This window comes from Sphaerodactylus townsendi, linkage group LG11 (assembly GCF_021028975.2).
Source record: "Sphaerodactylus townsendi isolate TG3544 linkage group LG11, MPM_Stown_v2.3, whole genome shotgun sequence".
NCBI classification, from domain to species: domain Eukaryota; kingdom Metazoa; phylum Chordata; class Lepidosauria; order Squamata; family Sphaerodactylidae; genus Sphaerodactylus; species Sphaerodactylus townsendi.
Window position 1 is genome coordinate 28,253,983 of NC_059435.1, and position 27,209 is coordinate 28,281,191.

Consider the following 27,209-nt stretch of genomic DNA (forward strand, 5'->3'; position numbering starts at 1 on the left):
CTTACACGTGGCAACTCCTGCTCCGCCCTTCCCTCTCGGCTACTCCATGTGTTGCTCTCAGGCTTTCTGTTCCGCCTCACTCCCATTGGCATCAGCCAGGCTGGTGAATCGCTCGCTGGCTGCTAGGGAGGAAGAACCCAGGAAGATACCTAATCCTGGGTTAGATGGAATGCTTCATTGGGAAAGTTCTGCTTTTTTTTTTTTTTACAGGGGAAGGTATTCCACAGCCTCCCCAACAATATTTGGAGCCCACCCTGTACTTGACATACTTTGGTCACTGTTCTAAAAATAGACCATGACAGAAAGGCTGAAAGGTGAAATCAAACATTTTACAATCATTTGTGCATAGGAATTTGTTCACAGTTTTTTTTAGTCCGGCCCTCCAACAGTCTGAGGGACAGTGAACTGGCCCCCTGTTTAAAAAGTTTGGGGACCCCTGATCTAATCTGATTACAGGGTAGTTAAAGTTAATCCAAACTGTTACTCAGAGTTGAAACCCAAGAAGAGTTGTATAGAGATTCAAACTGAAGAAGATTTGGCACAGAGCATACATTCAAGCCAGAAGGTGTATTGCCTTCCACCTGTACTTCCATCACTACACACATTGAATACTATCCTCATTCTTTTCCAGGCTGACGGGTCCTAATCAAAGCTTGGATTAAATATTTCTGCTGAAAGTACAAAAAATAACTTGCATTGTAGTTGAACAGTAGTATACTGAGGTGCCATGCTGGCAGGGAATGATGAGATTTGTAGTTCGTGAACATCTGGAGAGCCGCAGGTTGCAGGCCCCTGTTCTAGAACAATAACCAGGAGACAAAACGCTGTGTATGACACCATGTGTGAGAATAGAAGTTTTTCAGCATCAGCCTTCTAGTGGCATCTGTTTGCAGTCCCTCCCACATATTTTCTTAAGGTCAGGGGTACTTTGGAGAAGCATTCTAAGAAGCAGTAGGACTACTATTGTAGGATCACCCTCCCATGGGTGCAGATGGGGCTTTGGTGCACTATGAGCCTCTCTATCCTGGTCAGTGATTTTGACAGCCTCCAAAAATCACTTGTATGCTGCAGAGGGGGCTGGACCAGGTTCTAGAACACAGGAAGTCTAACCCTTCTTTGTGTGTGTTCACTGTTACATATAAACAAAGAGTAGCATATAAAACAGCCAACCCTTTTCTGAATCCGTGAGATATAGGACAAGGTTTGAGTCCAATAGCACCTTGGACACCAACAAGATTTTTGGGGAACCTCATAGTTTCTTTGGAACATGCTAGAAGCACTGAATATCTTGGCTGATAACATCCTCGCAGCCCAATACATGCATGTGTTTAAGTGGACACAATTCCAAGGTCAGAAAAGTGTGGGTGAGATTGCAATATTTGGTCTGTTCTTCTCAGTAGCATTTATTTTTCTTTTAAAAAAAGGAGTCTGTTAATTGGAATTGATATTTTATTCTGTAATTATGATAGACATGCTGAGGTCTGTAAGCAAAGCAACCGTATATGGGGACTCCTAGTAAATAGGTCAAGCTAAGGCCTACATAGGTTGTTGAATCAAACTGAAGCGAAGTGTGTTGGCTGTCATAGTTTCCACTTTTGCCAGTGATATCTTTTTTTCCTGAATGACAGTATTGTCTTCTGGAGACAATGAATGTGAAAATCAGCTGAAAGATAAACAAAAAGTACAGAATCAGTATTGCTACAGGGAAAAGCAACTTAATGGCACAGTGGGCTTCCATGCATTTTAGCAGTATAAAACAAACATACATTTGGTTGGGTCCAGCCAGCTTTTTTACTCAGTCTCACCCAATTCCCCTCTCTCCTATAGCTTCCATCCCACATGCTCATCCTATAATTTTCAGCATAGCCTCTTGGAGTGGTCTAAGAGGATGGCACCTTCCTTTTTTTTAACCAGTTAAACAGCTAGTTGCATCCAATCCATTTTGTGCAGATCAGTTCAGTTCTGAGTTTGTATTAAGTATCAGTTACATTATAATTAACAACAGCTGCCTCCGGAGGCGTGGAGGCAAAAATGCTTAGGGAGCCAACTATGCATTAAACCGACATTTCGGAGTTAAACCAAGGTAACAACAGCCTATTCTGGCAGAGTGGCTGGGGGGATGGTTCAGTCCCTTGCTGATGTCTCAGTACACTGTAGGATACCCACCAGCAGCGCCAATGTTTCACAAGGGCCCCGCTGCTGTGGCTGATGCCAGCTATAAATGGATCTGCCTCACCTTTTGCACTTAGAGCATTCTTGGCATTTTAGCGATGCGATCTGGGCTTGGTTGGGATGCAGTCATTGCAACCAAGCCCAGTTGAGCGGTACATTTTTCTTCAACCAATGATTCCAGTGAAGGGGGTTGAGGGGAATCATGGATTGAATATGCTTTTTGTGATCCAGAAAATATAGGTCATATTCAGATATTAAAGTTTTGAGGCAGATTGGGCCTGCTAGTTCCCCTGCAATGGCCAAACACTTGCTTTGCACTGCAGATAGGCTTCTCTCTCGAGGATTAGTTTCTTGCTCAGATACGCCATTGAATGTTTTGTTCCCTCCCATTCTTGTATTAGACAATTAGAGCGACCCTAATCCCAGAGTCCAAGTCATTGGTTGCAACAAAAATCTGCTTGTCAAAGTCAGGAGCTTTGAGGATGCAGTTTTTAACTGGCAGGTGGGGGTCCAAGTTACCTTGTCTGGCAGGGATGTCTTGGTGAGTGAGGAAAAGGAGTCTGCTGTTGCCCCACAGTCTGAGACAAAGCATCTTTAGTAGTTTGTCAAGCTGAGGAAAACTTTGACCTTTGTCACAAAGGAAATATGCTTTTTCAAAAATAATATTTTCCAGTGATGATGCCTTTTAGTGAAGTGTTAACAAAAAAATCAAGTTATGGTCAGTCACCATTTATGCTATTTTACTATTATACTTTTTTTTCCCTTTTGTATTTTTCAGTCATGGAAAACATTCTATTTTTCAGTAGGGGAAAATTGTGCTCTTTTGAGGTTGTTTTCAAAACAGTTATACATCACAATATGTGCATTTTTTATTTAGCAGCCAGCTTGTAACCAAATCCCTGTATAGTGAGTCCCTGTTTAGCTCCATTCAGTACACTGATGCTTCAGGTCAAAAGTTTCAGCGGCATAGAATGTACTATGCAATCCTCGTCTGGGGTCACAATATAACTGCCTTCAGCAGAATCGGAATTTGGATTGTTTTTTCCAAAATGGAAGATGATAAATCACGTAATGATGAAATTATACAAAGCAGAAGTGTGTCTTAAATGCTATTTACTTTGCTAGGCAGGGGAGCAATGGTTTTCCACAAAGAAGACAAGCCGGAGTATATCTGTTACACTTTTAATGTAGTCCTTCCTTCACATTGGTGTATGTCACAGGTGTCAAACTCGCGGCCCTCTAGATGTTATGGACTACAGTTCCCATCATCCCCTGTCAGCACTATGCGGGCAGGGGATGATGGGAACTGTAGTCCATAATATCTGGAGGGCTGCGAGTTTGACACCTATGGACATGTTATTCTCTTCTCCTCCATTTTATCACCACAACTATCTTATGAGGAGAGCGTGGCTGGCCCAAGGTGACATGGTGCATCTCCTGAATGGAAATTTGATTCAGGACCCAATTTACTATTTATCTAAGCAATACCTGTGTTCTTCTTTGTCTAGAAGGCCATGATATGCAGCAATATCTTTCTCCAGCTGCGTCTTAAGGGACAGCAGAGTTTCACGATCCCTCTGCTGCTGCTCAGTTTCTGCCCGGATTTCTCCTACTTCTGCCTCCAGTTTGGTAATGACAGAACCTAAATTCTGAAGCTCTATGTCATGCCAGTGCTTTGTGTCATAAAGGGAGTTCTCCAGACCTCTCTTCTGCAACAATAAGAAAATGACATGCTCGAAAAGGACTCAGTGCTGACTGTTTTTGCACAGATATTTTTGGATATTAGACTTTTTAAAGCTTCTGCTCTGTTCTGCGTGAAATAAGGTTTTAATCCTGAAGGAGACTGCCTGGCACACAACTGAGTTTTACAGCAGCATGAGAAGATCGTACCACACGATCACCTGACAATATCCCGAGCAAAAGCAATTGACTATTGCTGCCATGTTCCTAGATTTTTTTGCAAGGAGGTATGATGGTTTCTGATCATGAAGGACTTCTGCGCTGTCATGCTGTTTCTTGGGCTAAATCATTCCATTATCTGGTGATGAATGCACTAAAAGGGATGAAAACTTGCAAACGTTTTATCCCACCCTGCTTCTGAAACCTGTGCATCAATTATCATAGTCTGAAGGGTGTGTGTGTGTGTGCTAGACATAAATCAGGTCACCAATCTTTTTTAAAAAGGAGAGCTACTTCTAGTAACGTAAGTATCCTGATCTTCTAAAAAATATAAATATGTTCAGTTTGCTTCCTCCTGCCTGTCCCTAGCAAAAGGCAGGACTGGTTCCAATTCCATTTGCACAGAGAGACTGCAGGTCAAACAACTGTAACGCCCCCAGTCTTTGAGTCTTGTAAGAGCCTTCTCTCTTGATCTAATCAAGCTTTTCAGCATTGAAGATAGTATTTGTGAAGGCGCAGATCCATGAAAAAGTCTAAGGGCTGTGCAAGCTAGTTTTCAGCAGCCAGGAAACCCCTGCCATAAATCAGCATCTTGTTTCCTTGCTAGAGCTGCAGAATTATGTGTTCTTGTTCCAGCTCAGCATGCTAGTTGACACAGGTCGATTGCCCACGGTCAATTAATTGCGTGATACTCACACGAAAGATCAAGGTTTCAGCAAGAACTCCCCGCTGCTTGAGCGACCAACAGGGATGCTTCCCGTTTCTGGCGCTCGTTCTCCCTCTTATCCCGTGCCCTGGCAGAGCCTGCTTGCAAGTACAACTTTTTCTCTTAGCACTCTTTTGATCCAGTTTCGTGGGGAGGAATGGGGATCCAATCTGTGTTTAAAATTCCCGCCGAGGAGCATGACGCAAGTCTAGCAACCAATCAGCTCTCAGCGGGTGCTGAGCGAAGCACACACAGCCTCTTCCAGGTTTCAATTTTGCTGTTGGTCTCAGCGAGAGATGTTAGCGTAACAAAAAACCGCTTAAACGATTAACCATTCACCCTTCCAAACGAGCGAAAACCTGCTTAAGCGCCTAAATGCTTAAATGCTCATCCTTGCCAACAAGCAAACCTCAGGTTAGCAAGTCGCAGGGAAAAATTTCCCGACCGAAAAAGGTCCTGCCCCAACATGACACACCAGCCAATCAGGAGAGACCCGCAAAGGAGATTGCGTGGTAGTGGGGATTGCTACATTTCTGGGATCCAAGATAGGCCTACATGTCTTCGCTGAATACATGCTGTGATGGGGAGGTTGAAACCCAGATGAAAAGGTGCAGTTTCTTTACAAACTTGGGCCGTTTCCGCACGGCCTCCTTGCGCCCCCACGCCGCCAAGAGTGCGGGCGGCGTGGGGGCGCAAGCCCGTTCGCATGAACGGGTAAAGCGGAGGCCGGCAGACGACAGAGGACAGTGTGGGCGGGGCTGCGACGCCCAGCAGGCGACGACGAGGACACCGTGAGTGGGGCGGAGACGGGAGACAGCGTCTTCCCAGCGGCGCGGTTCGCACCGCGCCGCCGGGAAGACGCTTCCTCCCCAACAACAACCCTTTAAAGGGTTGTTGTTTAGGGCGGCCTGAGGCCGCCCTGGGGGGAGGGAAGCACATCCAGGTCGCCGCTGCTGCGTTGCAGCAGCGGCGCCTGTGCGAACGGCGGCCTGGGGGCGGCGTTTTTACCGCCCCCAGGCCGTCGTTAATTGGCCGTGCGGAAACGGCCTTGGTTTGATCTAGATCAGACCTGGGCATTATACGGCCCGCGGGCCACATCCGGCCCGCTGGAGGACCCTGACTGCCCCCCCTGCTGTGCTGGGGAGCGAGGCTTCTTGGAAAGCCCTGCAGAAGCCGGTTGCCTTGGCTGCCGGCTTCTGCGGGGTTTTCAAAAGCGCCTCACCCCCCTGCCCAGCCCTCCACAATATTTTCTGTTTCTTATGCGGCCCCATGAAAAAAATAATTGCCTACCCCTGATCTAGATAGAATTTCCCCTTGCGGAATCGACCACATTTCCCCCGGGTACGTCAGGGAGTTTCATAACTGGTGCTGAATGCTGTGAGAAATGTGTGCAAATCCTTGCATTCATACCAATTGGCTGTGGACTGTGGGCTGAGGATTGGAAGGAATCAGAAGGGCACCTCATTCATTTTAGTGGAAGAAGTCTAAGCACTTGCTCTCACAACCCTTGAGTCTCACAGTCATGCACATCCATGTAAGAGTTTGGCCAAGCAATCCATCTTGAAAATGATGACTTTACACCAGTCAGTGAATATCAAGACTTACCAGTGTTCTCAGAGATTCGGTCTCAGCTTGCAGGCTTTGTATTTTGCAGGCTGTTTCATGAAACTCTGCCCGCAGGGATTCAATCAGGTCCTCCTCTTGAGTTCGCACAGCTGGTACTGCTTCTGTAGGTTGCTGACAACATATAATAGTGTCACACATAGAAAACACTGGTTTTCACTTGCCATTTGGTTGTACAAGAGATGAATGGAAAGTTGAAAACTTACTGAGTTTTAAACTCTCAAATTTCTCACTGTTAATGTACAGAAATTTGATCCTGGATAAAAATGGTGTTTGCAGAAAATGGTACAAAAAGCTACCGCATGAAGTAATGTTATAAAAATCCGATTCTAGAGGCAATAGGTTGTGTAACACCTTTCTAATAGGAGCAACCAAAATACCACAGAAGGGAGTTCAATCAAGTAGGGTGTTCAGTATAAAAACAGTATAAAAACAAACACAAAAAAGGAAGTGATGAATGATATTTCAGGGCATGGTAGAGAAGCCCTTACTCTGCAGTTTGAAAGGTCTTAAAAACAGTACATGAGGTATGGAAGGACAGGTGAACATCCCAGAAGGTCCCAGGCTCGGTTGCCAGCATCTCCAGTTTAAAAGGACCAGACAGTAGGTGATGTGAAAGACCTCAACCTGAGACTCCTGAGAACAGCTCCCAGTCTGCGTGGGCAGTCCTGACCTTGATGGACCAGTGGTCTGATTCATTATAAGCAGCTTCATGTGCCACAAGCCCAATTGGGTGAGGATACATGAAAAGCTAGTGGGACAAGGTAACAAAGAAAGTGGAACACAGTTGCAGCTTATTTTGGATAGTCTTAGTTTATCTTACCTTGTTTCATGCTTACCTTGCTGTGGAGCAAAGCTCCAGTCTCACCACGGTTCCGTTCAATATCTTTCTCCCAATGAATCCGAATTTTCTCCAGTACATTATCAAGGCAGGTTCCAATGGGAGCATCAAGCTCTTCCAGTGGTGATACTGCAAGCTGATTGTACAGCATCTTGACATCCTGGAAAACCCATACAGGCAAGAAGTGCAGCCCTCAGTGAAACTCTGTGGTGACTTATGCCTCATTTGGGGGCTTTTTCATGCCTGTATTATAGAACTATATTGGTTCTATTAAAATTTGAAATGTGTCAATAATCAGTGTGAAATAGCAATCACTGATTATTATTTTTTTTAAAAACCCAACTCATGAAATTCTCTGGTGGTGCAGCTGGGAAAGAATGCTGGGGGGGCGGGGGGGGGGGAAGGTTCGGCAAGAAGCTGATAGCAGCAAAGTGGAACTACTGTAGGCAGAGCCCATTCAGGACAGGACAGTGCATGCACCTTTCCTACCAGATGACATGCTAACATTCTTGGACTACATTCTTTCCGAAAGGATTGGGGTAAAACAAGGTTGTGAAAGGGTATATTGAGGACAGGGAAAACCTGGAAACAGCATGATTATACCATGATGGGTGAAAGTTCAATAAACAAACAAGCTCCAGTTTGGAAGCCAATGTTGTTGTTTTTTTTAAACCTCCACGTGGAAGCAGTCTCACACAAACCGTAGTTTCTGTAAATTATTTCCTACCTTCTGTGTTTTCATTTCAAGGGATGAGTGTCTAATTGAATTCTCAGATCAATTATGCTGACTTTGCCACAATTAACTATCTAACAAAGGCTCAGATTGTGAGTTAGTGTGTTACCGCAACTAGTCTGCTAGGTTGGGGGTAAGTGGTATAACACAGTTAATAAATAAATAAATAAATAAATAAATAAATAAATAAATAAATAAATAACACAGTTAATAAATAAATTGGGAGTGTTCTGCTTTAGTCCGCAGATTGGCACATGTGAAGCTGGTGGGGTTTTCAATTCCTGTAATTCTGTGAAAAAGTGAGACAGCCTTTCATGCGTGAAGTGGTTTGGATTTTTCAGTGGAAAGACTGAACACCACTTTCAAAGTGGCTTTGGAAGACCAGAATTAATGGGACAGCATTTAGCTTAACTCTTTGCTATAGTGCCTTTGCAAAAGGCAGTGGTTTCATAATTTTGGCTGAATGTATTTTTCAGATGCTTGAAGTCCATACCCTTGGACTACCATATATGCAAAATTGCATTTGATTGCACAGATGTGTAAAAAGGAGAGCAAGGAGTGGCCATTTATTATTGAAGCCTACCTACTGTTATGTCAAGATCTTGCCAATAAGTTATATTTATCAAGTGCAAAATAATAATAAAAGTTAACTGTAACCTTCTTGAAAATAAAAGAAGAAAGGAGCAGCAGTGGCGTAGGAGGTTAAGAGCTCATGTATCTGATCTGGAGGAACCGGATTTGATTCCCAGCTCTGTCGCCTGAGCTATGGAGGCTTATCTGGGGAATTCAGATTAGCCTGTTCACTCCCACACACGCCAGCTGGGTGACCTTGGGCTAGTCACAGCTTCTCGGAGCTCTCTCATGCCCACCCACCTCACACGGTGTTTGTTGTGAGGGGTGAAGGGCAAGGAGATTGTAAGTCCCTTTGAGTCTCCTGCAGGAGAGAAAGGGGGGATATAAATCCAAACTCTTCTTCTTCTTCTCGAAATGGTTTGCTTTTGTACAGAAAGGTGAATCAGTTGAATGCCTAAAGAGAGCTGAGCTACAGGTTGTCCCTCAGTTTAGCTTTACCTCTTCATGATTTGTTGACAGTAAAGTTAGTTCTTCTTTCATGTTTTCGATCTGATTCTCCAGGTCCATTTTAGTCAAATTAGCATCATCAATCACTTTATAGAGGGAGTTAATTTCATCTTCCATTGCCTTCCTAAATGGTTGTTCATTTTCATACCTGAAAAGGAAATGGACAGCGCATCCAACAGAGAATAGTGCTCAGTCTTTTGGCAAATACATTTATCACCCACTGAAGCCTCAGCTTTACCTCACTCGTCTGTATTCCACGAGTTAATCCTTCTCATTATCACTGGCTCCTTTGCTATTCCCAGGTAAGACTCTCCCTGTTCTCTTTCATGTCAGTATGGAGGCTAGCTAGGAGTTATCTAACTTTTTACAAGGCAGCAACATTTTTTAAAAATTTCCCATTTAATATGTTACAATCAGCAATCCAATACCAACCAAACAATACCAGTACAAAACTCTATATGGTTCATCTTTCTTTCTTATACAGTCTTTTCTTCTAGCCAGTGTGGTTTAGTGGTTAAGAGCAGGTGGATTCTAATTTGAGAACCAGGTTTGATTCCCCACTCCTTCACATGAGTGGTGGACTCTTATCTGGTGAACCAGATTTGTTTCCTCCCTCCTATACTACTGCTGGGTGATCTTGGGCTAATAACGCTTTGTTCGGAACTCTCTCAGCTCCACCTACCTCACAAGGTGTCTGTTGTGAGGAGGGGAAACAAAAGGAGTTTTTAAGCCCCTTTGAGTCTCCTTATAGCAGAGAAAGTGGGGGGCATCAAACTAAACTCTTCTTCTTTTATCAGTTCTCCCATTTTCTAAATCCAAGCATACATTATTGTTTCTTTTTTAACCATTTTCATAGGAAAGTTTTTATTCCAAAACAAGATTCCAATACTGAGGAAAAAGTCTCTGTGCATGTTTCTTCGTATTACCTTGTTTCAACATTGATACTTTGTCCATAATCGCATAAACAATATTTTACCGGTATGTACCCAGATTTCCAGACTTAGTACTATATATTGCTTCCAGATTTTAGCAATTAGCTCGCTAGCTGCTACCAACATATGCAAAGCTAAATACCATACATTCTTGAGTAAATGTTCTATGTTATAACCCAAGGGACAAGTCAATGGTATAAAAAGGATGATTTCCCCTGTGATATCGCCTTAAGTATCTTATTCCAACAGCCTTTCATAATGTTACAATTCCACCCCATATGGAGATGAGTTACCTTTCTTTAATGTCTTCAGCACAGGCTTGAATATTTTCTGTCTGTAACATGAGTCGAGCATTTTCAAGGACTGCATCCCCAACCTAGAACAGTTCAAGTAATCAAATATAAAGAACATATACAATTTTATTCTAGAATTGAACCAGGGAATGGATTTGAACATCTTGGCTCTGCCGGGTGTTATTCCTTGGCAGTTGATAAATACTAACCAATGGCTGTGTTGAGGCCACTTTAAATTGCTTCCAGTGGAGAAAGTAGTAGAATATGCATGGTGAGCCACAGCATGCAAAGGATCATGTGAAGAGTTGCAGCCATAGGGAACAAGATGAAATTATCGTCCATGCAGCCTCTGTCTTATCTATTGACCATGGAATACAAGGGGACATTTACTGGGTTCCCAGAAAATCTCCTATTTAGACAACAACCAGACTAAGACTAGTTCAGTAAAGTTGCTGTATCACATGCATTTCAGCCATACTTTGGGCTTTCTGCCTCAGTCCTTGTAAGCATGCTTGCTGCCCTACATAATTTGGATTGTGTGCATGTGGATATAATGGACTGAGATGCCAGTTCTTTCCCTCCCTGGGCTACATTAGAATACCCAGTGCAGATGATTTGTGTTAAGTTTGGTATTGACAAAATAGAGGACTTTCACACTATATGCAATCAGCTTGTAGATTTCATTCCCCCAAGATGTGGCAGTAGCTTTAAATAAGATTTGTTAATTGCTGGAGACCTATAACTATTTATTAATCATTATAGTTGGGACTTCTGTGTTCAGAAGCTCTATACAGCTAAAGACCAGATGCTGGTGACTAGGGTATGGTCGTTTACTGTACCATGTTATGGTTCTACAAATAGTCCCAGATGCGAGAGGCACTAAATTCTGGATCGTCATTTTGTTTGCACTCCATCACTGTCAGCAGCATCTGGAGGCTCTGCCTGTGACGGCTTCTGAAGTCTGTGAACTCCACAGTTAATTACCCAGAAATTCATTTTGGGATTTCTGACCAAAAGGTGTCTGTAGCTTAGCATACCAGTTTCTATGGGAGCCTAAAGATCATACATATTTTTGTACTATTTTTTTTTTGCAATTTCTTGAGGCTGTAATTAAATTAGTAGGTTCCCAAACTGTGTATCTATGGCAAAATAAATTCCACAGTTGACAAAAAACAACCCTCCTGCACACTCAGAAACATGATACACGCCTACCACGTGTCACAAATGATGGTTTTTACAATGAAATTCTTTTTGAAAGCCTTTTAATGTGATGTTTCTAAATATCTGGGTCTGGACCAGAGAGTATTTCAGAATCTCATTATTAAACAATTATCTTTTTTTAAAAAAAAGCAAAACCAAATGCACCCGCTGCACACTCAGCTGCAAGGAATGGATTTTTTTTAAAGAGCTGCAAATATGGGAAACTAACTCTCCACCAGAACTTTTTGGGCATGGAAACCAGCTTGTGGCCATTACTACCTCCACTGGCACTGAAATTCACAGTTTAATTACTCATTGAGTAGAGAAGTATTTCCTTGTGTCTGTCCTGAACCTATTTCTCAACAATTATATTGGGAGTCCTGGAGTTCTTGTATTATTGAAGAGGAAGAAAAAGCTCTCTCTTACTGACTTTCTCCACCCTGGGCATCTTGGTTGCCCTCCCTTCTACTTTTTCCAACTCTGTAATGTCCTTTCTGAGATATGGAACTGTAGTATTTCAAATGAGGACACACAATAATTTCATACGAAGGGCAATTACACTATTGGCTGTTCTATTTTCAGTTCCCTTCCTAATAATTCCTAGCATGGGTGTTGCCTTTTTTCACTGTTGTCACTCACTGGGTCGACATTTTCGTTGACCTGTCCAAGTTCTCTTTCCATCTCAGTCTCAGTCAGTTCAGATCCTCAGGGCATATTTAAAATTAGGAGTTTTTTGTTCCAACATGCACCCTCTTATAGTTTCCCACATTGAACTCCATTTGCCATGCGGTTGCCTACTCACACAATTTAGGGAGATCCTCCTGTAGCTGTTCACAATTCGTCTTGATTTTCACCATCCTGGGTAATTTCACACCATCTGCAATCTTGGCTACTGCACTGCTCACCCTCAATTCCAAATAATTCATAAATAAATTAGATGGCACTGGTCCCAATACCAATCATTCTTGGCCCCCATGCTCACTTTTCTCCATTGTAAGAACTATCCATTTATTCCTACTCTCTGCTTCCTGCCATTTAATCCATAAGAATACCTGTCTTCTTATCCCACGACTGCTAAGCTTACTCAGGAATCTTTTGTGAGGTGCCTTGTCAAAAAACTTTCAGAAGTATATGATATCTACCAGATCACCCTTATCTACTTCCTTGTAAATCTGCTGAAAGAACTCCAGGAGGTTGGTGAGGCAAGACTTCCATGTGCAGAAGCCTTGCTGATTTTCCTTCAACAGACTTCGTTCCTTGTTGTGTTTAATAATTCTCCCTTTAATAACGATTTCTACTAATTTACATACATTATTAGTCTAACTGGCCTGTAATTTCCTGGCTCATCTCTGAATCCTTTTAAAACAGTGGATTGACATTTGCTGTTTTCCAGTCATCTGGCGCTGAAGCTGATACTGGCAAAAAGTTACATACACTATTTCAGGGGTGGCCAAACTTGTTTAATGTAAGAGCCACACAGAATAAACTTCAAATCATTGAGAGTCACAAAGTGTGAACAAATATCTCACACATTTTTATCGTTACATGCACATTTTGTTACCAACCTTTTATATAAATATTAGAAATACACATACATTATTATTCATGTATGTAATTTTATTAAATTAGACTGCCAAAAATAGAAACAAAAGGGATAAAAACAGATATTGCTAATAATACTTATTGCCTAAGAGTCTAAGAGCCCAATCCAGATTCTGCCAGTGGGCGGGGATGGTGCTACTCTGGCGCTGCCTCGCCTCTCCAAAGGACTTTCCAGAATGGTAAGCCTTCTACGCCAAAAGCCAGCAGAAATCTCCCCTAGAGGATAATGGTGATACACTATGAAAAATGTGGCGTTCTCTCAGCGCAATTTCTCTGCCAGGCTGAGAGTTGCCCAGCTGAGCGGCTGTAGAACATTTTTACTGTTTATTATAAATATAAAGGTGGGAGAACACAAAGTGAACAGAAATGAAATAAAATCACCACATTCACGCTACTGCAGTGATGGCGAACCTTTTTGAGACTGTGTGCCCGAATTGCAACCCAAACCCCACTTATTTATCGCAAAGTGCCAACCCGGCAATTTAACCTGAGGTTTTAGTTTAGAAATAACCAATTGGCTCCCTCTTCCTCTGCCCCACCCACTCGAGCAGGGGCCAACCTGCTCTAGCCTCCAGCAAGTCCCACGCGCACCGCTCTGTGCCTCTCTAGCATCTCTGCCTCCTCTGTGCCCCCCCCCCCCCGGCAGCAACCACCCGGAGCACAGGCACCAGGCCCGCCAGCCGAGTCCTCCCTGCTCACCGTGGTGCGCGCATGTTGTGCTCAGTGGCCCAGGTCAGTCTAGATGTGTGTGTGTGTGGGGGGGGTGATTTTCCGCCCCACACATGATGAACTCTGTGTGCGCGTGCCCACAGAGAGGGCTCCGAGTGCCACCTCTGGCACCCGTGCCATAGGTTCGCCATCACTGCGCTACTGCATCTTCATATTAACAGACCAAAGGGCTGCTCAGGCAAAGCTTAGGTGACAGTTGGAATTTTGGAGGGAAAATTTCCTCAGGGCACTAGTGGGCAGAGGGAGGGCACTTGTGGGGGCACAACAGTCCATTCTCGCAAACACTGCTGGAAAGTTCTTTAGAACTCCCTCAGAGTAACCATTAATAACCTATTCCCCTTTGTCTGCTGTCTGCCACCCTTCCCTTGGAAGTATTTGTCAGGGTGGCGAGGTGCAAACATCCATTTTCTGTGCAGCCCAGCCCAGAACTATCACCATGGCTGCTTGGTCAGAACTTCCAGCACCCGGACAGTTTCCTGCCTTCCTACTCTCCCGTTCTCCCTTTCTGTGTCTCCTCCCCTGCTCTAGAGCCCACACAAGAAACTGGCCCATCTCCCTGGAAGAGAGGCTCACAAGCTACAGACAGGAAAAGAAAACAGAGATACACAGATTTGGAAGAGAGCAAGCTACAATGAGCTGCTGTTTGGCCACTCCTGCACTAGTTATTACATAAGTCACAGGTGTCAAACTCATGGCCCTCCAGATGTTATGGACTACAGTTCCCATCATCCCCTGCCAGCATCATGCTGGCAGGGGATGATGGGAACTATAGTCCGGGGGGGGGTGGGGGGGGGGGGGGGTGGGGGGGGGGGGGGGTGGGGGGGGGGGGGGGTGGGGGGGGGGGGGGGTGGGGGGGGGGGGGGGTGGGGGGGGGGGGGGGTGGGGGGGGGGGGGGGTGGGGGGGGGGGGGGGTGGGGGGGGGGGGGGGTGGGGGGGGGGGGGGGTGGGGGGGGGGGGGGGTGGGGGGGGGGGGGGGTGGGGGGGGGGGGGGGTGGGGGGGGGGGGGGGGGGGGGGGGGGGGGGGGGGGGGGGGGGGGGGGTGGGGGGGGAGGGGGGGGTGGTGGGGGGGGGGGTGGGGGGGGGGGGGGGGGGGGGGGGGGGGGGGTGGGGGGGGGGGGGGGGGGGGGGGGGGGGGGGGGGGGGGGGGGGGGGGGTGGGGGGGGCGGGGGGGTGGGGGGGGCAGGGGATGATGGGAACTATAGTCCATAACATCTGGAGGGCTGCGAGTTTGACACCTATGACATAAGTGATTTCACATTTGAGTTCTTTAAAAAGTGTCGAGTGCATGCCATCTGGATCTGCAGACTTATTGGTCTTCTGTTTGCCTAGTTGTCCCAGAACTTTATATTTCATCGCCTCGATTTGATTCAGTTCTTTTAATAGTCACTATTTAACAGAGAACGAAGCGTACCTGATTTTTTGTTGGAATGTTAAATTTTTCATTTATTTTCATGGTAACATGTTACAAATGTTACATTTTTTATTTATTCTGACTTTTCGTCAGCAAGGTTTTGTAGTAAATGCTATCATGATTTTTTGGGGGGGGGGGCGGGGAGGTAGTTTTAAATCCATCTGAAAATATGTGTTTTTTTTCACATTTCTGCAAGCAAAAATAATGACCCTTGTTCAATATTATCTGCTTCAGCAGTGCAACTACTTTTTAAAAAGGAAGGATTAAGTACTTAGATTTAGGAATTTTCTCATCTCATGCACTAGTTTCTTGAGCTGAAACTGGAAGAAGGGCTTGTGTTCCTATTCCTTATTTTTTATGTTCAGGTTTTTAAATGCGGGCCATGTTGGACAGTCCCATCTAATGGGCCAGGTAGCTGGCCACAGTGCTGCATTTGCACCAGCCCACCACTCCCAAGGAGGCTTCCTGGTGCTGTGGAGAGGCTTAAAATACAAAAAAAAACAAAACAAAAAGTCCTAACAGGGGCTAACAGGACTTAAGCCAATAAAAGGGTGGCACAAGTCCAAGGACTGGGGTGCCATGCTCCCGACCTTCAATCCCAGGAGGGAGCCAACTAATGTCAACTCCGCCCTCGGAAACACCCTGCCCCACTCCCCTTTCCCACACTGGCGTCCAATAAGGATGCCAGCACAGCCCTGCTGCAACCCTGATTTCTGGGTTTTGCAATGGTGGGCTGAGGTGCGGGTAGCTGCCGGCACATTTTCCCCCTCTGCTGGGGCAAGTGCCTCAGGGAGAGCACAAGGCTCACAGTTCCCAGAAACCCTTTTGGCTCCCCTTTGGTGTGTTAATGTGTTCCAACTGTATGGGCCAGTCTGGTTTAGCGATGTACAATTCCTAGAAATTTTGAAGCCATGGCAAATTTCAGTCATTCTAAGGGTGGGGGGGCATGTTTTGTAGAGGATTTCCAGAGCTTCCCAACATTTCCCAGTAGAAAAATTAAAAACCTAGTCCTCAGACTTTTCCATACTATACATTTTGATTGAATAAAAACCTTGACTTCAAAGATATTTCACTTGTTCCAAAAAGGGAAAAAAGTTTCACGCAATTTTTTTCCAGCGCTCCCCCCAAAATCCAATCTGAAAACTGAATAAAGTCGTCAGAATTTCTTGCAACGCTTTTTGAATGTATAAAACTTACAGCCCCGTTCACAAGGTGAGGTGGTCAGCTGCCACGCCGTGGCTGCGCTGCCCTCCTGCTCCTAAAGGGCTTTCTGGTGGCACAGAGAGCTTGGGAAAGCCCTGGAACTCCCCCACTGCTGGAAAGCCCCATAGGGCTTTAAGAACATAGACCGCCAAAAGAGCATCATAAGTCTGAGGGCAGGTGCACCACACAACTGGCCCTAAACCCCAGGAGGGAGCTGTCCAGCATAAGTTCTGCCTCCGCGAACACTCAGATCTCCCCCACCTACCCACAGTGGCTTTTGAGCAGGATGCTACTGAAGTTCCGCCACAGCCTGAACATCTGGGCTTTGCAGTGGCAGGGCTGCAGGATGCATGACCACTGGCACGTCTGCTCCTCCGTGGGGGCAAGTGCCTCAGGGAGGTCAGATATGCCGGTGCAGCACTGCGCTGCTTCCAGGAATCCTTTCAGCCCCCCTCCCCCCCAATTTGGATGGGGTTGTATCTTTTTTTAATTAATAATTTTTTTCCCATCACAAAAAATGAAAGAAACCCCAATACATATACCACTATACATGCCCTCATCCACAGTTACGTTAATACAAAACTGAAATAAAGAATACGAAAACCACAGCAAAGAATAAAACACAACTTTGACAATATCTAAACACAACCAATTATAACTAAACTAAACACTATACACTGATTTTCAGCTATCTCATTGTTGAATTCAAATCCATTCTAGGTTTGTGCATATATTTTAGATAAAACCATTCATCAAATACATTATCATTACTAATATTCTAATTAATTCTGCTAATTTCTTTTAGACCTCAAATCCTGCAATTGTTTCTGTACTACTATATTTCAATAGATAGTCCATAAAAGGTTTCCAGTTTTCTATAAACTTCTCTGTATTACTGTATCTTCTTAGTTAATTTTGCCATTTCTGAATATTCTGTGATTTTCAGTATCTAGTCTTCCTTTGTTGATATTTCATAATCCCTCAATTTCTGTGCATACAATGTCCTTACTGCCGTAGACAGCTACGTCTATATTGGTTTGGGATATCATCTCCCAATAGTCCAATAAAAAAACCTTCATCTTCTATATCCTCTTTCAATAATTTTTGATTATCAGATTCTCATCATTTGAACATACATTACTTTCAAACTCTGTCATAAATCCATATTTCTTTGGTCAGTTTTAAACGTCTCCAGTAATTGGCAATAATGGGACCAGTTTTTAAGAATATCTCATCCATAGATTTAAATTCCCATTTACCATTCCAAAAATTCAGCAGTTTTCTATACACCGGCCATTTCTCTTGCTTACGTCTAACACCGTGGTGGTGAACCTTTGGCACTCCCGATATTATGGACTACAACTCCCATCAGCCCCTCCCAACATGACCAATTGGCCATGCTGGAAGGGGCTGATGGGAATTGTAGTCCATAACATCTGGAGTGCCAAAGGTTCGCCACCACTGGTCTAACATTAACTTCCTTCCTAGAAAAATCTTCAACTGGGGACAACCATAATGGCATTGCACTTGCTATAAACTTTTTATATTTCAACCATACCCAGAGAAGACTCCTTCTGAAAAGCGATTAGAGAACTCTCTGTGCATCTTTCCCTTCTCACACCACAAATATCCATGGGGGCTGTTAATCTTTTAAAGCATTTTACTCATTTCAAAGAAACACATTTCACATGATTTTTTGAATTGCTTATCCAAATTTTCTGGCTTTTTTTTTGGAAACATGGAAAAGGTTCTCAAGAAAAAAAAGAGGGAGGGGGATTATTGGGGTTTTTCCCAGGCTACATTATTGGGGTTTTTCCCAGGCTACATGTATAGCCCTGTTAACTGTAAGGGCAGAATTAGATAGGCACTAGAACCCAAGAGGAGCATTCTAAAACAAAGATGGACCAGCTACAGGGGTCTGAAACCTTTGGCTCTCCAGATGTTCATGGACTACAAATCCCATCAGTCCCTGCCAGCATGGCCAATTGGCTGATGGGATTTGGCTGATGGTATTTGTGGTCCATGAACATCTGGAGAGCCAAAGGTTGCAGACCCTTGGACCAGCATGTGGAGGATTTTTGTTGAAAAGGGTAAAGTGTTCTCAACGTGTTTCTTTTACACCAATCTAACTTCAGTTTAATGTCACACACCAGTAATCTCTGAGACTGTGCCCATGGCCTCCCATGTGTTTCCTGGTGCCCACTTTCTTCTTCCCCAAAGCACCTCTTTTTCCCTAGAGAAATTGACTCTATGGAATTACATCTAGGGTTGCCAGGCAACTGCAGTGAGATGAGGATAGCGAGGTACTTACTATGATGCAAGGGGGTGGGTGGGCTTCTGGCGCAACCTGGAAGCATCAGCATTGCTCCAGGACACATACCCAACAACTCTATGGGAGATATTGAGTTTTTGGGACAGTACTGGAGTGTCATCCTGGTATGAAGCCAATTCTGGGTTGTGTCAGAGGTGATGCCACTATATGGGGACACCAATTATTGCCCTTCCAATTTCGGCTTGAGTGTCAGCAGGCAGCAGCCATAACAGACATCTAGCAGGCCTAATTATACCCCACTGAACTCCCTTCCATCTCCAAACCCTGCCCTCTCCAATTTCTTCTACCAAATCTCCAGAAATTTCCAAACCTGGAGCTGTCAATTCTAATACAGCCCTCCTCAATTTAACATATTTTTTACAAATATTTTCTAAAGCAGCGCTATATTTTCCATATAAATGCAGGGGATTGGACTTGATGGCCCTTGTGGTTTCTTCCAACCTTATAATTCTATAACTGAACTTTATGATCTGGTCTACACATGCAGCAAAATAAGGTGGCATTAAAATGGCAGAGAACTGCACCACTAGAGTTAACTGTTCCACTTTGGTCTGAAGGTAACAGTTTACATTGTTCAAAGTGCCTCAGAATTAACAATTTCCTTTAAGTGGAAAACCAGCACAGCACATGAAGAGCTGCACTGGAGTCTTTTTCTCTGGTGCTAATATTGTATTCACAGAACTTTTTTTCAAGGAGGAACATTAAATAACGGCTTTCGCCCTTTATAGACTGAAGTGATACAACCCATTTTATCACTTCAGAATTCTATCGCCTTCTGTTTCAGTTGTAAGACCAGGCCTAACTGTGGGAAGCAAAATGGCATATGGTTTTAAGCCACTGTTTTGGAGATCTGGGCAGCCCAACCCGTGGGCGGGGGCAGATTCACCTTAGGAGTTAGCACAGTCCTGAGCCGATATGGGTGTCCACCCCACTGGCACAAGGGGCAAACGTGCTGGTGGAGATATGTGAGTATATAGGGAAAATATACCCCAGTGCAAAATCTGAGTCTCCCGCCCCCTCCCCCCCCCGTATTGGCGGCCGCCCTCACCCACCATGATCAAGCAATGCTTTTTTTGCACCAGATCATCTCAAAGTCACCATCACCTTACAGAACATGCCCCAACTCACAAATCTGAACACAGTCAGTTTTTGGATCTGGGAGGAAGGAGGAGGGGTGTGGGGGTGCAATCTCCTCCCCCCAAAACCCCATGTGACTAAATGGCCACAGCCCGGGGACATTTGAACCCATATGTCCCCCTGGGTGGTACGCTCCTGAGGGTGCTGCACAATTCTGCAGTGCCCGACCCCAGAAGCGCTACCATTCCCCAGCCTTGCTGGTGCAGAAAGATGCCTCGGCATGGTTAGGGGCATTCTGGAGGTATAGCTGAACAGAGTCAGATTCTGCTGCCCTCCCAACCCCTGAGAACCAATGGAGCTGGCCTCAGACATGTGCCATTTTTTTTGTGGCATACGTTCATTGTTAAATTTTGGCCAGCTGGTGTTTTCCTCTTTTTGGCAGTGGTGGGGGGGCTTTCCACACTGCAGAAATGTCTTTTGGAGATGGCAGGGAGGCACCACAGCTGTGCTGTCCCTGCGCATTGGAGAGGTCTGGATTGGGTTGCCAGCCTTGTCATCTTTTTATTGATGGTGCTTTTAGAAGTCAGAGAGGAAGAAATCAAATAGCAAAGCTTTCTCTTTCACTGAATTACCCTATTGGAAACAGCAGTAGCTGTTGATTTCTTCACATTACTACTAAAGCATAGGGCACAGATCACCACATGGGTTGGTCATTCAAATGTAATTTGTCCTTGTTGCCTTCTATTGCTCTTCTACACTATTTTTGTAAAAATAATATAAAATGTGTGAAGTTAAATATATAATCTATTGAAACATTCACAGGATTGGACAGCAAAATCCTGGGGGTGGGGGTGCTGCCAACTTATAGAGGCTCCATTATGTGAAATATTAGCACATGAGGCCTTCTAGAGCTCTCTTGGGAAACTGGGTTTACAATGATTTAAGATGGTTTAAACAAACCATCAATCCACGTCAAATTATCTTGCAAATGTCCCTACCGATCGAGTGGTTATTCTGAACAGCGCTTAGAAGAAAATAAGTGTTCTTTATTCTGCATGAATGGAGCTAGAATAACCACGGGCTACCTGATACGAATGTTCAGGGATTTACCCTGGTGAAATTGCCTCTTTTAACTAATCCCAGATAATTCAACAGAGGAAGACAATACAGTGAGAACCAAGTAATTGGATTAGTCACAATGAAAACAGACATCCTGTTCTTGGGACTAGTACTGAACTTGGACATGTTCCATATTTTCCAAAGGTGATGTTGGGTATAGTTATTGATAGTTGCACATATGCTGTGGCTCTTGCATGCATTTTGTTCACAAAAACCAAACATTTGAGATGGATGTGGGAAATCATGTGAACTCCAGCATCATCTCTATGAGTACACATGCACAGTTTTTTCATGTGTAGCTACCACCAGCCAGGGTTCCACATATGCATACACAAGGTGAAATGTGAATATGATTTCATCATGCATAGATTGATTCCAGAAGATCGTTTTCACAGAAATAAATTCCATGTAAGAAATCTGTCTTGAGTAAAATTGTCCTTGCTTGTTTTTGTTTTTTTAAAAAATCAACAACTTTGACAGATTGGCTGCCTAATCCTTTGACCCAGTATCTTAGTACTGTGGATGCAAACCACAGTATCCTTTGTACTTTTTATTTGCTGGTGAGCCTGGGAGACAATTTTTGTTATATAAACCATCTAATCTGGCACCCCACCATGAAGTAGGGGTATTCATCTCCCAGGTGTCATAGACCTGCCTATGCATTCTCTACTGTGTGCAACAGAGACTAGTGCTGTAGTTACCTGTAGCTGTCATTAAAAAAGTAGGTGCAGATTACTCAAGCAACCTTGACAAGCTATGTAATATGGAAGAAAGAAAAGAAAGAAATCTTTTCCAACCAAGTCAGAGTGGTGGCAAGAGTTCCTTTCCAATTCTAACTATGGCAATTAGGTGGAGCCAACTGATAAATCCCAGTCTTCTACCACAGTAACCTGATAGTACAGCACAAGGCTATCCAACTAAGCATCACAGTTAAATGGCAATTTAATCCTTGTTCCCCCTACCCCTAGCCCAGCTAAGGCATTATCCACACCTTGTTGGACACTGAGCTGTCGTAGTGCTGAATCAATCATTCACTTCCTGGACAGTCTTTTCCATAGAGAAAAGTTGCAAGTGAGTGCTACAGAGTAAAGGTAGTGCAATACATGATAATATGTGAATACAGTTGTTCTCTACTAGTTTATCTATAGCCCATTTGCTCAAACGTTCCAAGGAACTTATATTAGGACAAGCCGGGACCCATGAGACTTGTGAGGAAGGGGGTGTCAGAGTCGGTGGTACCCTGCTACTGCATCTTTTGCTTAATTTCCCACCCATCACCCGGCTGCTCCACTTGCATGCCTGCTCACTTTCTTCAGTTCCATTACTTTGCAACTCTGGCTGATGTGGTGGCTTGGGTTCCTCCCACAAGGAAAGCTCATGGAGAGGAGGAATTGTGATTGCTCATCCCCTCCCCGCTCTGCCTGCCCACTACTCTGCCCACTCAGCAGCAGCTGCAGTTCCTGCCTTCCCCCTCCTCTGTGGTTCATATGGCTGCTTCCTCTCCTCCAACATCTCCCACATGTGGCTAGAAGGGTGGATGCTGCCAACCCAGCAGAGGAACATCGCCTGGGCAAATGTACAGAATGTTCTATTTTGGGGAGGAAATGTCCATCCTTTTTTAAAAAAGTTTTTGTATTTTTCTGCAAACTAAGGGAGCTTGCAGAAATATTTGGTTTGTTTCTTCATGGCCCCAGACTGTGGTTTTAAGTATCAACAGTTGTGCCATGTTGTGAATTAGATATAGTGGTGATATTAGCACCATGACTTCAATTGGCCCAGACGACCTAAAAGCTAGTGCAGGGGAGACCTGTGCGTTGAAACCTTATTCTGTCATGCAAGATTGCTGGGTGACTTTGGGCCAATCACAAACTGTTATAATGAAGATAAGGTATAGGAGGGGAGAACAATATTGTAAGCCACTTTGGGATCCCATTATGGAAAAAAGCAGGGCATATGCATCTAAGCAAAGTGTGAGATAAGATCAGTGTTGGGATGCTAGTGCCATCCTATGAATTAACAACCCTTCCTAGTGGTACACAAGATTGCACCATAAACGTTTATCTTTACACTCTCATTTCATCTGTTGTGCATGGATAAAAGTCGCACTGGGTTTTCACAAGTCTGTGTTTCAGATGTGAAAATGGGCCACAATGGTGGGAACTATTTTGCTTCTGTGGAAACACAGTCCAAAGATATACATTTACCATGTCTTTTAGATTATGTGCAGGAGACATGGGAGAAATATATCTTTATCACAGCTTATTCTTGAAAAATAAACAGGGCTTTTAAAAACATGATTCACAGAAAGATGATTCAAATCTCATGTCATGCCCTTTGTTACAGACACTATCAAGCTGGTAATGAGATAATGCCGGAGGATAAACACACCTCATTTCTGGCAACATTCCTCTGAATAATTTTGCTTTTAATCATAACCCCATGGTGCAGAGTGGTAAGCTGCAGTACTACAATTTAAATTCTGCTCATGACCTGAGTTCAATCCCAACAGAAGTTGGTTTTGGGTAGCTGACTTCTTTCCTTCCATCGTTCTGAGGTTGGTAAAATGTGCACCTAGATTGCTAGAGGTAAAGGCAATGACAAACCACCCCATAAACAAAGCCTGCCTAGTCAAATTTGTGATGTGAAGCCACCCCATGGGCCAGTAACAAACCAGAGCTTGTAGAGGGGACTACTTCTTCTTTTTTAGCATAACAACTACTCCAAGAAGAAATAACTGATTATAATCAGGCCAAACATGGGAGAGTTTTCCCCTCTACTACCCATAAACCTCCTAGGGCAAATCTCTTCTGTAATATGAATTATTCCGCTGTGCACACTGTGAAATGATAATGCTAGTTATCAGGAAGACTAAATGTAAAATACACCATGCAGCATAGCCATACATTAGTATTAGACTGTGTTTAATTGCTGTATTGGAAACCTCTTTGTTTGGTTAATGATTCATTCATTTTTGTCTTCATCATCAAAAAAAGGTCATACTCACTTGGTGGTAGATGGTTTCCCAGTTCTCTCTCAGGGCTCCCCAGTTATTGGCACTGGAAGACTTCTTGTTCAGGTAAGTGCGGATGCGGTCCTCAAGTTCTTGGTTCACCTGCTCCAAAGCCCTCACCTTCTCAATGTAATCTACCAGGCACCCGTTCAGGCTCTCGTGAGATAGGCCTCGTCCCCTTTCCAGCCCTTGGGGTAACGGCACTGTTGTACAGGAGCTACGAAGGCCTTGTAGGAAGACACTGCTTATGCCTAGAGCTCTGCGGGACACCCGGGTGCCTAAACTGCTGACGCCTCCTGTAGGCACGATGCCCACATAGACCCCCGGGGGTCTTGACAAGCTCCCTCCTCCACCAATGCTAATTCTACGGCTGGTGGCCCCTGAGCTTTCTGCTGTGGAAGTCGAGGGCTGTTGTCCCAAAAAGGAAGCCCTGCGCCTTGGTAAGGGCATGCTGCTGCTCAGACTGTCTGCCTCGATGTGTTGCTTCTCCCCTCGCTGCCCCTCGGCTGGCTGAGATCTGCAGAGCCAAGCAGGATCGGGGAAGGGAGGGGTATTATTTGTGCTCTATCCCAAGAGCTTCTGGGATATTTCTCATTGTCTTTGGCTGGCCACCATCGGCATGTTTGTTGGAATGATTGTGTGAGGCTTTTCACTGGCTCAGCAATCTATTTCATGAGAAATCTGTCTGCTGCAAGTGCAGCACATGGAAAGGTCAATGGAGTATGCAGCCACAATAGGGGAAAAAAGAATTCCTTACATATTTAAATGCTGGTAATCTCTAAACTTCCACATGCAAGGGCTTACTTATACCAGCAAGAGCCCAGTTCATTGAGACACGCCTTACCCTCAGAAGGAGCTTGCTTAACCAAGTAACACTGCCTATACCACCCACTGTGAACCTGAATGCTAAAAAGCTCTTGACACATTAATGCACAGTTTGGAAAGGAAGAATAACAGCTGGAAGCATACTGATTGTGAGCTGCTCAGAAACTAGCATTCATTCCTTTCAGCGCCGACAGATGTACCATTATTTGAGTGGTGGAAAAACACATTCTGTTGTGTTCAGTACTAACCAACCATTTTCTCTCCAGGGTTTTGCTTAGAAAAAAACGGGTTCAGCAAGTCTGCAATGGAAGCTAGTTGTGGTTAGTGCTGATTGTTTAATGCCTGTGACATCAGAAAACCCCCTCTCCTTCCTGAAAGCAGTTTTGTTATCAATTTTTAAATTTCCAGTGCTTTAAAAAAATAAGGTGATAAAAGAACATTTAAATGAATAAATGTAAATGCGGTGCACATGACCTGCTGTCCTGGAGCATTCTCAAAAGGGCAAGAGTAAAACCTGGACCACTGTTCAATTTGCTGGTATATGTATAAGAGCTGGTCCAGCAGAGTAGGCAGAGTGTTGGACTGGGATCCTGAGAGACTCACATTTGAATCCCCTCTTCTACCATGTAAGCTTGCTGGGTGAATATGGGCCTATCGCAACCTCAGCCTGGTCTAATTCACAGAGTTATTGTGAGAAAGGTGAGAAGGAGAGAACAATGTTGTAAGCCGCTTTGACTCCTGACTGGGAAGAAAAGTAGAATATAAATAAATAACCGCAAATGCATGTATGCATGCGCTAAGTTGAGAAGGAGGGAGTGAACCAAAGGAGAAAAATCTGAGAAATAAAATAGACAAGAGGAGGCAGCTTTTTTGGTCCACATGTCCAAAAAAATTGAATGTTTTACACATGAGGAAAACAAAGGAGGGAGGGGTTGAGAGGCAAGGGTTGTACATGGTGAGAGTTGTATAAAATGGGAGCAAACTGAGGCACATGGAGGTGTCTCTCTCAGGGGCTTACCTTGGTCCTGACTGACAGCTGCATGAATCCAGGAGGTGAAAATGGGCATTTGGCTTCTCTTATCCTGCTGGCCCTATTAATACTGCAAGTGACTCAGGCTCACCTCCATTGGCTAGGCTAGCAACCAGCCTCTTGTGCTGAGCTAACTGGGGTGGCATGCCACTGCTAGGCATGCATGGCAGGAAGAACCTGCCCTTGAAACAGATAGCTTTCTTCCGTGATTCAAAGGTTGTATTCATGGGATGGGATTGTGGGTGGCCTGTCAGTTTATACTGGAGCCAAAGTCACACACATGAAGCTGGTACTGAATCAGACCCTTGGTCCCTTGAGATCAGTAGAGTCTACTCTATTCAGACTGGCAACCGCTCTCCAAGGTGTCAGGTAGAGAAAGGCCTTTCAGGTTCATATCACCTCCTGCCAATCCTGGGGTCTGAACCTTGGACTTTCTACCACTGAGCCACAGCCCCTCTCAACAGTCATGATGCCTGGGCCTTGATCCTATGAGCTGAGACTCTATTCCTGGCAAGATCCACACGATCACCTCTGAGAGAACTGTGAAGATGGTCCAAACAACTAAAACATTTTCAACTGTACCAAAATGATCTCCTGAACCTATCTGCCTGGTACAAGGCTGTTAAAAACAGAATTAGTCCTGAAGCATCTTAAACAATTGCATAGGCTATTTTCTAAGGTATGTATCTGCTATGGATGCTGCAGCATAGAATATATATCAAATGTATCTTGTGAACCACAGAAGAAGAATACTAACAAGTGTGTGGGGGTGGGGGGAGAGGAATCTTGGGTTTCTTCGTCAGCAAACCAGACATGAAAGGGCTTCTCTCCCTCTCATTATATTCTGAAGTAGAGACAGTTTTGCTGCTGTAAGTGCTTCACACTTTCCTAGTGATAATTGCTGCTATGTTCATCCCAGAGGACAAGAATAACAAAACTCGGCAGTTCATCAGAGGGTCTCTTGTGACCTACTTTGAAGTTCTAAACCGCCATTTAAGGCTCAATTCACAGAAGAAATTGTGGGGCCCATGGAATGTGAGCTGTTTTTTTTTAAGCTCTGCTAGGGACAGATGTTGTAAATATTATCCTCACTCTCTGTGTGCCCACCTGAGATGCAGTAAATCTGCATGATGAAGAAGACAGAAGGCCTTGAATTTCAGTTGAATGATGAGACTTATTGTGTGTCATAACATCCCATTTCAGAAGATTTATGCTCCTGTGCTATGGAGGAAGTTGAAACAGGTGGACATGTGTTGCTGCACTGCCCACTATAAGATGCCCTCAGACACACTTTAATTCAGCTTACCCTCCAAATAATTCCAGGAGGATCGGAGGCATGGCTGACCTCGAGCTTGGAACTTCGGACACCATTGCAAGATTCTGACCAACCGC

General features: G+C 44.4%; 1 protein-coding gene across 1 annotated transcript; it reads right to left on the reverse strand.

Moving 5' to 3' along the window:
- Positions 1–1,617: 1,617 nt before the first annotated feature.
- On the reverse strand, positions 1,618–24,509 carry BFSP2 (beaded filament structural protein 2). The gene is made up of 7 exons (XM_048511905.1): positions 23,957–24,509; positions 10,280–10,362; positions 9,046–9,202; positions 7,240–7,401; positions 6,383–6,514; positions 3,661–3,881; positions 1,618–1,663 (listed from the first exon to the last, which is right to left on the reverse strand). The coding sequence occupies exons 1-7, from the start codon at positions 24,410–24,412 to the stop codon at positions 1,660–1,662; spliced, it is 1,215 nt and encodes a 404-aa protein (XP_048367862.1). The 5' UTR covers positions 24,413–24,509; the 3' UTR covers positions 1,618–1,659.
- Positions 24,510–27,209: the final 2,700 nt, after the last annotated feature.

Bases quoted from the DNA above. Each gene is read 5' to 3' on its own strand.
- BFSP2 (XM_048511905.1), bottom strand. From the start codon at position 24,412: ATGCCCTTACCAAGGCGCAGGGCTTCCTTTTTGGGACAACAGCCCTCG. The intron at 6,515-7,239 runs GTAAGCATGAAA...ATATGTTGTCAG, and splicing joins GAGCTTTGCTCCACAGCAAG to CAACCTACAGAAGCAGTACC. The intron at 3,882-6,382 runs GTAAGTCTTGAT...TTATTGTTGCAG, and splicing joins CCGAATCTCTGAGAACACTG to AAGAGAGGTCTGGAGAACTC.